A 10535-nucleotide genomic window follows, 5' to 3' on the forward strand; every position below is an offset into this window, starting at 1 on the left:
CGTTGTTCGTATAGTGTGCAAGGCAACTACCGGCAGGTGGTGTTCAGCTGGATTTACTCATTTAATGAGAAAACTTGTCTGAATTAAATTATTTTTAAAACGCTACGCACAGTCAAGTGCTGGCTGGACTACTGGTAGCACTTTGGAACTCATGCGCGACTCCTTATGCTGATTTCATGCGGTTTTTTACGACGACCCTTTTTTTATTGTTTTTACTGAGAATACTGTTATTGGAAGTAACAGGTTAAAACTTGTGATTTGTTAGCGGTAAAAAAGGAAAAAGCTCAAATAATTACAATGGCAGACGGTGACCATACGCAGGGCGTTGCCGCATGCTTGTCCTCGCCATGCCATTCTCTCTATCGTGGTCGCTGCTTTGCTGTTGTTCTTTGAGTCAAACATTCTTCGGCTAACCGCTGTTTTGGGCAGAGAACCGCGAAAGATGACTCCTCCGCGATTTCAGGCATAGCGTACGAGTTGCCACATTCCGCCATTCAAATTACACATTTAGAAACGGTTATATAATGGTTTTACCCCTGATAAATCACATATTTTAATCAAGTATTTCGAAGAACATTTGAGAAAGGTCTGTCAGATCCGTCTTACATCTTTGTGATTTTCTGAACTGGTTTTTGGCTCTTGTCATTTTCTAAATATTTGCAAAAATAGCCGGCCGCGGTGGTCTAGCGGTTCTGGCGCCGCAGTCCGGAACCACGGGACTGCTACGGTCGCAGGTTCGAATCCTGCCTCGGGCATGGGTGTGTGTGGTGTCCTTAGGTTAGTTAGGTTTAAGTAGTTCTAAGTTCTAGGGGACTTATGACCTGAGATGTTGAGTCCCATAGTGCTCAGAGCCATTTGAACCATTTTTTGCAAAAATAACCAGCCTCTCAGGAAGACTTATGTTTGATAAATGACAAACTAGGTCCGCACCCCTCACTTCCTTGCTAATCCAAGTAACATGAAAATCCAGTCTTAGAACGAACTAGAAAGAGATAGATTAATAAAAGAAACATGGGAAGATGCTTCTGCGGGTCTCACTACTAGCATTTAGACCTAGACATCAGCGTGCTGTGATTAGAAGTCGGTAAAATTAGTTTCCTCGAATAATTTCAGTGTGAACAGAGTAGAAACAATTGCAATCACCCGCGTAAGAAGCTCTTTGAACTCGCTTATTTAGCTCCTTTTAATAGAATCCAGGTAGACAATTTGATAATCCTCTTAACTGATCAAAGAACAAGCAAGTCAGATGTTACTGAAGTAACAGTTTTTCGTTCATACGAGGTAATGTTAGGACGGCCGAGCTTCACATGCAAGTCACGTGCACTTTCCTGCAAGGTGGCCCTTGTTCTCCGCCTCAGACAATGCTGAGCCTTCGCGTAACGCACTCAAAGAAGGCTTTGCCCTTGTCGGTCACTTTACTCCCTAGGCTGTGGTTCTTTATGGCCTGTTTTCGGCAGAATGCACCAGGGGGGATGTTTCGCTGTTTATCGGTAGAGAGACGCCTCTTGAAGGCACTATGGCTCCATCCTCCCGACAGGAATGGCGACCTTGTGCACCCCAGACGACATACTGGAGCCAGTATAAAGTTGACAGTCTGCTGATTAAGTAGGAAGTTACGCCCGAAACAGATGTACCGGGGCCCAAAGAGTTTATCAAAAGTATGGGAAGCGTTAAGACGCTTTCGGAAAATATTCAGGACAGTTGGCGGAGAAACGAGCGTTTGCTCGTGTCTCATAGGCTAACGACAAGGCTAGGGTTCTCACTGGACGAAAATAAGTGGCGTCGATAAGAGAAAAAGGAGGCGACTCGTGTGGAACATTTTCTTTCTATCGATAAGTCAAAAAAATAAGCACTAGCCTTTGCAGGCTGACGAGAGCTTTGTTGGAACTAATTTTTTTTTTAAGACACCAGAGTTAGAGAAATGGAAAAGTACAAAGAACGTTACGTTCAGTGGGCGACGCAGAGTACATTCTGTTCCTGAGAGCGGCAGAGAAAAGACTGATCTGAGGTCGATGGAGAGCAGTTGCTCTGCATTCAAGATTCGTGTCGGTAGCCAGACTAATGAGTATTCTCGTTGTAGTATTAGGATCCAACTGGTATCTCCATCACATGCTTAGGAACCTTGAGGCCAGTTTGGAGTGGTTTCACAGCCATTAACGTTTTTTTTTTTTTAATCTTCGTTTCAACTCCTTCACGTTTCGGGACGCAATGTTTGTTGCAGTGAATCTTGAATTACCACTAACTTCCTCGTTAACTCTCCTGGTACATGTAATAATTCTGGTGCGTGTCTAACCTCTCATTAATGTCGAGGGTAACGCAATTATTTCTGGCTCATCACTTAAAACCTATTCAGTAGCGATCTCTGGAAGTAACGCCTCCTTTACACTGTGTTTACCAGTATCCTTCGGACTCAGCATATGCGCATTACCTGAGACTGATTAATACTTACTGTATTTCGTGTTGCTTTTGAACGACGCCGTTCGCCACCTTTAGCTTTTGCCATGTGTGTAGACCTATGTACAATAAACGTGTAATAATTGAATTCTGCTTGATATCATTTCGAAGTTTCATTGATTAATTGTCATTTCAATATACACTGACGGAAATAATTATCGCAACACCAAAAAGGAGATTTGCGACGTAAACGAATGATGGTAGGCGTTTTACTACATCTGAAAAACGACGTCTATTCAAGTTAAGTTTCGCACCACAGCATAAGAGTGGCGCTAGTAGCGTCACTGTGAGATTGCTAATAAGGTTTGCTTTAAATGCATGCTGTAACGTTCATAAGTATTAGTTACCTCCGAGACGCGACTTGTGAGTTGATGTTAGTAAAGAACGCCTTTAAGGCTACAGAGGCACCGTTATCTACACCTCACAGAGTTTGAACGAGGTCGTGTAATAGGGGTACGAGAAGCTGGATGTTCCTTCGCGATACTGCAGAAAAGCGTGGCAGAAATGTAGCCACTGTACATGACTGCTGTCCAGTGATTGTCACGAGAATGTACGGTCCCAAGAAGACCGGGACCACGACGGACACGTGGCACTACCGAACAGTAAGACCATCGCTTTCGGCGATAGCTCTGCCGCATCGAGCATCAGTTGACACCACAGTGACACAAAGCATTGTTACAAATCGGTGACTTAGTTCCGGCCAGGCTCCCCGTAGCTTGCATTACACTTACCCCGCATCACCGCCATTTGCATCTTCAGTGGTCTCAAGCGAGAGTTCCTTGGGGGGGGGGGGGTTAGGGTGAAGGTCTATTGTTGTTTTATGAGAGATGGTTCTGCCTTGGTGCCAGTGATGGCCGTGTGTTGGTTACTAGGCCACCAGTTGAGAGCCTACCTGCACCTGGAATTATAGTCTGGAGTGCGATTTCTTATGACTGCAGGATCGCTTCCTTGGTTATCCCAACCACACTGACGGCAAATTTGTACGTCAGTCTGGTGATTCGACCTGTTGTGCAACAATTCATGAACAGCACTCCACGGGGTGTTTTCCAGCAGGATAATGCTCGCCCACATACTGCTGTTTTAACCCAACATGCTCTACAGAGTGTCGACATGTTACCTTGTACTGCTCTCTCACCAAACCCACTTCGAATTGAGCACATTTGGGACATCATCGAACGACAACGCCGGCGTCATCCAAAACCAGCATTAACCGTCCTTGCGTTGACTGGCCAAGTGCAACAGACATGGAACACCGTCCCACAAACTGACCCCCGGAACCTGTACAACACAATGTATATTGCATGCTTGAATTCAACACTCTGGAGGTTAGGCCGATTATTAACATATCAGTATTTCACATCTGTGATCTTGTGGTGTTAATCGCTTAAATATGTTACTGGACTAATGTATTCCCGAAATTTCATTATTCTACATTAACTGTTTTTTGGTGTTGAGACATTTTCCCGTCAGTGTAGATTAATCAAAGCCTTCTGCCACGTTTATATGTGAGGAACAAAGTTTCTTATGGCCGTTTCGTGGTCCGAATTTTCTTTCAAATAACAGTCGGCTTCCGATTAGCCTACAGGCCAAAGGATATGTTCCTTTATTTTGTATTAATTATTGATGCTCAGGCACCTGGCGAATTCTGCATTGATTCATTAGTAGAATGACATTAGGATACTTAGTACCTCCCTTGCCAGGATATCCACGTAGTCTGATCCATAACAGGCGTCTTTCATTTAGCTCACCCTGCAATGAAGTTATCCGCATATTCAACATTAGTAGGCGTCCTTCACAGTATTCTGAACCACAATGTAGATACTATTAATTTAACTCACAAATATATTTTTCATTCATGTGTCCATGTGTGACAAATGTGGCAGACGCTACCAGCTGGCAGTTACCTTGCAGGCTATATAAGCAACGTAGATTATGCAAAACTGCAATTTTATCCTGTGACATGGCATGTAAATGTTGCTCTTGTACTTTAAGGTACATTCAGGTGGATTTGCCTTTGATATGCTATAATACCAGCATTCTATATCGGAGAGTATTTGTTCATTACTTATTTTATCTTTATCTTCTATATTTAACTTCATGTGGAACCGAAACTTCAGTTTTCGCAAACTCTCTACAAACCCTCAAAATACACGAAACAGGAAAGAAAAGGCACCACGAAGAAATTACCCGAATGGGACGGAACTCGGAGAATTTGATGTACATTTACAGACAAACAAATGATTACAGTTTCAGAAAACTGGATGATTTATTTGAGAGAAAGGGATTCTGTCAGTAACGCACTGCCCCATCTCTGGCCCTTATTCAAACAGTTATTCGGCTTGGCATCGATTGGTAGACTTGTTGCACATCTTCTTGAGGGATACCATGCCAGTTTCTTTTCATCTGGCCCGTTAGATAGTCAAAATCCCCAGCTGGTAGGAATACCCTGCCCATAATGCTCCAAACAGTCTCAGTTGGGGAGAGATCTCGCGATCTTAGTGATCAAGGTAAGTATTGGCAAGCACGAACACAAGGAGTAGAAACTTTCGCCATGTGCAGGCGGGCATTATCTTGCTGAAATGTAAGCCCAGGATGGCCTGCCATGAAGGGCAACAAAATGGGGCGTAAAATATCGTCGACATAGCACCGTACTGTAAAGATGCTGCGTATGACAACCAAAGCGGCGCTACTGTGAAAAGAAGTAGCGCTGGAGACCATCAGTCCTGGGTGTCGGCCATTATGGAGGGCGAGAATCAGATAGGCAGTCCATCGAATGGAATAGTTTTCACTGGTGGCTCCCGCTACGAACGGAGCCCCGATGATCACCGAAGATACAGGCGCCCCAGACAGTGGTTGAATACCAACCTGACTGTCGCCCATCATACGCCCCGAGAACCAACTATGATGGTCTGTGGCGCCATTTCTTTTCGTAGCAGGATCCTTTTGGTTGTCATCCGCGGCGCCCTCACAGCACGTTGGTACGTCGACGATATTCTATGCGACGTTTTGTTACTATTCGTCGCAAGCCATCCTGGGCTTGCATATCAGCAAGCTAATGCCGGCCTGCACATGGAGAGAGTTTCTACTGCATGTCTTCGAACTTGCCAAACCCTACCTTGGCCAGCAACGTCGCTGGATCTCTCCCCATTTGAGACCTTTTGGAGTGGGGCCCTCCATCCATCTCAGGCCTCTGACGATCTGATGCGCCAGAAGAACAGAATTTGCCATGATCCCTCAGGAGAACATCCAACAACACCGTCAATCAAAGCCAAGCTGAATAGCTGCCAGAAGTGGACCAACGTATTACTGAGTTTGTTAATTTGTGAAATTGTTTCTCTTTTTATTAAGCGATAATACACTCCTGGAAATGGAAAAAAGAACACATTGATACCGGTGTGTCAGACCCACCATACTTGCTCCGGACACTGCGAGAGGGCTGTACAGGCAATGATCACACGCACGGCACAGCGGACACACCAGGAACCGCGGTGTTGGCCGTCGAATGGCGCTAGCTGCGCAGCATTTGTGCACCGCCGCCGTCAGTGTCAGCCAGTTTGCCGTGGCATACGGAGCTCCATCGCAGTCTCTAACACTGGTAGCATGCCGTGACAGCGTGGACGTGAACCGTATGTGCAATTGACGGACTTTGAGCGAGGGCGTATGGTGGGCATGCGGGAGGCCGGGTGGACGTACCGCCGAATTGCTCAACACGTGGGGCGTGAGGTCTCCACAGTACATCGATGTTGTCGCCAGTGGTCGGCGGAAGGTGCACGTGCCCGTCGACCTGGGACCGGACCGCAGCGACGCACGGATGCACGCCAAGACCGTAGGATCCTACGCAGTGCCGTAGGGGACCGCACCGCCACTTCCCAGCAAATTAGGGACACTGTTGCTCCTGGGGTATCGGCGAGGACCATTCGCAACCGTCTCCATGAAGCTGGGCTACGGTCCCGCACACCGTTAGGCCGTCTTCCGCTCACGCCCCAACATCGTGCAGCCCGCCTCCAGTGGTGTCGCGACAGGCGTGAATGGAGGGACGAATGGAGACGTGTCGTCTTCAGCGATGAGAGTCGCTTCTGCCTTGGTGCCAATGATGGTCGTATGCGTGTTTGGCGCCGTGCAGGTGAGCGCCACAATCAGGACTGCATACGACCGAGGCACACAGGGCCAACACCCGGCACCATGGTGTGGGGAGCGATCTCCTACACTGGCCGTACACCACTGGTGATCCTCGAGGGGACACTGAATAGTGCACGGTCCATCCAAACCGTCATCGAACCCATCGTTCTACCATTCCTAGACCGGCAAGGGAACTTGCTGTTCCAACAGGACAATGCACGTCCGCATGTATCCCGTGCCACCCAACGTGCTCTAGAAGGTGTAAGTCAACTACCCTGGCCAGCAAGATCTCCGGATCTGTCCCCCATTGAGCATGTTTGGGACTGGATGAAGCGTCGTCTCACGCGGTCTGCACGTCCAGAACGAACGCTGGTCCAACTGAGGCGCCAGGTGGAAATGGCATGGCAAGCCGTTCCACAGGACTACATCCAGCATCTCTGCGATCGTCTCCATGGGAGAATAGCAGCTTGCATTGCTGCGAAAGGTGGATATACACTGTACTAGTGCCGACATTGTGCATGCTCTGTTGCCTGTGTCTATGTGCCTGTGGTTCTGTCAGTGTGATCATGTGATGTATCTGACCCCAGGAATGTGTCAATAAAGTTTCTCCTTCCTGGGACAATGAATTCACAGTGTTCTTATTTCAATTTCCAGGAGTGTAATTTGTTTGTATACGTACATCACATCTATCGATTTTCACCCCATTTGGGTAATTGTTCCGTGATGCATCTGTCCTTTTTTTGTCTTTGGGTGTATGTGGTAGTCTTGTTACCTACTGTATGACGCTCTTGATTCAGTATCGTACGGTCCACGTGTTACAGGAACGCAATTCGAGGGCCGCAAGAAGGACAAGGGCGGCGCTGGACTGGTGCTGGCGATGGGCGGCATGATGGCGAGCATGATGGGCGCCATGGGCATGGCGGGCGTGGCGCTGCTCGCCATGAAGGCCATCGCGCTGGCCGGCATGGCGCTCATCCTGGCCGCGGCCGCCGCAGTCAAGAAGATGGGCGGCGGCGACGAGGGCGGCCACCACGTCAGCGTGGTGCCCGTGGGCCACGGCGACCACGGAGGCTACCACCGCCGCCGCCGCCGCGCCGCCCCCGCCGGCGACGCCCACTACCTCGCCTACGGCGCGCAGGCTCCGGCAGGGTCCGACGCTCGCCGGTAGGCTCCCGCCACGCGAAACGCACCTAACTTATTTATTTATTTATTCATTTAACCCATTACTCACATTATATATTTATAACTCCTCTATTTTACACGGAATAAAGAAGATTTTGCAATAATATTCACGATTACTTATTTCTCAGTGACCCCCGTTGAATTTACCACGGTACGAATTTGAACGACTTCGTAATTTACGGAAAACTGGGAAAAAATTGAGTACCTGTCAGATGATGATTAATTTGGCTTTAGGACAATGCGCCAGGGAGGTATTTCTGAAGTGACCCTTGGTAACTGAAGCAAGACTTCAGAAAATTCAAGATGTTGTCACAAGATTTGTCAGCTCAGAAAAAAAGTTAGACAACCAAAAATGTTTGAAGATGTACGAAGTATCACTAAAATAGTTATAAGCCACCAGTAAAGAATGTACAAGGATCATGATATCTCTATTGTGGCAGTTGACTCTAAGTAATGAAAAGTGTGAAGTCATCGACATAAGCACTAGAAAGAATCCGCTAAAATTCGGTAACATGACACATCACACAAATCTACAGACTGGGTATTCAACTAAACACGTAGGGACTACAGTTACAAATAACTTAAACTGCATCGATTACATAGATAATGTTGTCCGGAAAGCGAACAAAAGACAAAGCTTTATTGACAAAACATTAAGAAAATCTACAGGTCTGCTAAAGAGACTTCTTACACTACGCTTGTCAGCCCTCTTGTGGAGTAGATCCACATCAGACGGAGAGCATTTAAATAGTTTAAAGAAGGGCTGCTCGTTTTGTATTAGCGCGGAATAGGTGAAGGAGAACTGACAGCTGAGATGGAAATCATTAAAACAAAGGCATTTTTCATTGCGGCAGGAAATCTTCATGAAATTTAAATTACCAGAATTCTCCTCCGAAAATATATTGTTTGGCCCCCACCTAAACAGCAAGAAACGATCATCGTAACAAAATAAGGCAGAGAGCTCGAAGGGATAGAGATCAGTGCTCCTTTTTTCCCCGCGCTGTTCTGGAGTGGAACGGTAATGGCTTCGAGGTGGCTCGATGAACACTCTGCCAGGCATTTAATTGTGAATTCCAGAGTAATTATGGAGATGTAGATGTAGAAGAAGGAGAAATAAGAAGACCAAGATACACGCGCTTGTATTATAAAGGGCGCTAGGCAGGAACGCGATCATTCTCCTTACTGCCTAACGTGTCCATTGAGAAAGCAATGACGGAAGTGAAACGACAATTCAGTAGAGGGAACAAAAATTCATAATGAAAAGATATTAGTCATAGTATTCTCTGATAATATTGCTGATCTTACTGAAGATGGAGAAGAACTACAGAAAATTTTGAAACTAAGAAGAGTAAAATGAGCACACAATATGGAGTGAGAGTAAGCTAAAACAAAGTCGGAAAAATGAGGTGTAGCAGATATTAGAGTAGCGATAATCCTTAATCGAAATTGGGAGCAACAAAGTAGACAAAGGGAAAAAGCTCTACTACGCTGGAAGTAAAGCAATACATGACCGACATAGCAAGGACATAAAAAACGGACTAGGTCATGCACAAAGGGCATTTCTGGCCAAAAGGCGTCTACTAATATCAAATATCAGGTTTATTTTGGGGCCGAAATATTTAAGAATGTACAATGGAAGCACTGCATCTGAGATATGGTGCTATAGGTAGATGTTGATAATTAGACGAACTGATCAGAAATGGGGATCTCTGAAAAGTCGCCAAGGAGAGCAATACGTGACAAAATAGAGTAAAACAAGAGCAAAGTCACAGGACGTGCATTAAGAGAGAAAGTGAAGACTTCCGTGGTACTGTAGTGAGCTGTAGATGGTATAAAATACTACTACATTAATACAGAGCGTTTAGATCGATAAGTGTGGTAAACAAGCAATAAGGGATTGAATTCGAATGTATTTTTATTAACACTCTCTCCTCCGAAGGCAACAGGCTTGACAGACGAGTTTCCAAATCTTTCACCCAAGGGAGATAAATTTTGGAAACCCCTCCCCCTGCCATAGAAAAGGAGTGACATCATTCATCTAGTCTGAAGAAGACTAATTTCCAACACATTAGTGAACTGAGGGTAAAATTGGAGAGCAAAGTTGAGAGGAACCATTTCGAATCTCAACGTTAATTTAGGTTTTTGTGACTGCTGATGTGGTCTTGGAACGTTGTTCTGCTAAAAAGGAATATTTTGCTGTGATTTTACATTCCATGGTTTAGTTTCCCTTTAAAAAAAACGATAATGGAACAGTACTTACTAGTTGTGAGTATGACTTCTCCAGTACTTTATCTAAGTTTTACAGTGCTGAAGCCTTGGTTATCATCTTCCAATGCGATAAAAAGAACTTTACCCTTACTGTTGAACTCTCAATAGCTTTTGATTATCGCTTGTGCTCAGGAATGTGACAATGAATCCGAGTTTCGTGAACGATTAATACCTTGTGGAAAATATTCTTCGGCTTGGGTGTTTTATAGTCCAAAGTTTCGGCCCCTGTTACAAGTGGCCTTCAAATGAGGTTCTACTGAAAATAACAACCGCAGGAAGCGCACACAAGAACATTCTGAAGTTAGTTGCGAAGCCGTCAGGAAAAAGTCACACAACACATCCAGTAAAAATTCATGCGCTTAGTTTATGCCACTGGTTCCCAACCTTACGTTAATTACCCCCTGAGGGGTAAAATGGAATTTTCTGAGGGGTAAAAACCAAAAACTAAACGATTCGATTCTGTTTCTGTCACGAAACTAAACTAGTTTCTAAAGATCATTACAATTATCACT

At 45.6% G+C, this 10535-nt stretch overlaps 1 protein-coding gene across 1 annotated transcript in view; it reads left to right on the forward strand.

Annotated features, from left to right (window-relative positions):
* LOC126176143 (uncharacterized) overlaps positions 1-7741 on the forward strand; it is a 57393-nt gene extending 49652 nt beyond the window's left edge. Inside the window, exon 2 of the mRNA XM_049923284.1 lies at positions 7395-7741. Within this exon, the coding sequence (XP_049779241.1) occupies positions 7395-7741 (347 nt within the window). The remainder of the gene's footprint in view (positions 1-7394) is intronic.
* The last annotated feature ends 2794 nt before the right edge of the window (positions 7742-10535 follow it).

This window comes from Schistocerca cancellata, chromosome 3 (genome assembly GCF_023864275.1).
Source record: "Schistocerca cancellata isolate TAMUIC-IGC-003103 chromosome 3, iqSchCanc2.1, whole genome shotgun sequence".
Classification (NCBI taxonomy): domain Eukaryota; kingdom Metazoa; phylum Arthropoda; class Insecta; order Orthoptera; family Acrididae; genus Schistocerca; species Schistocerca cancellata.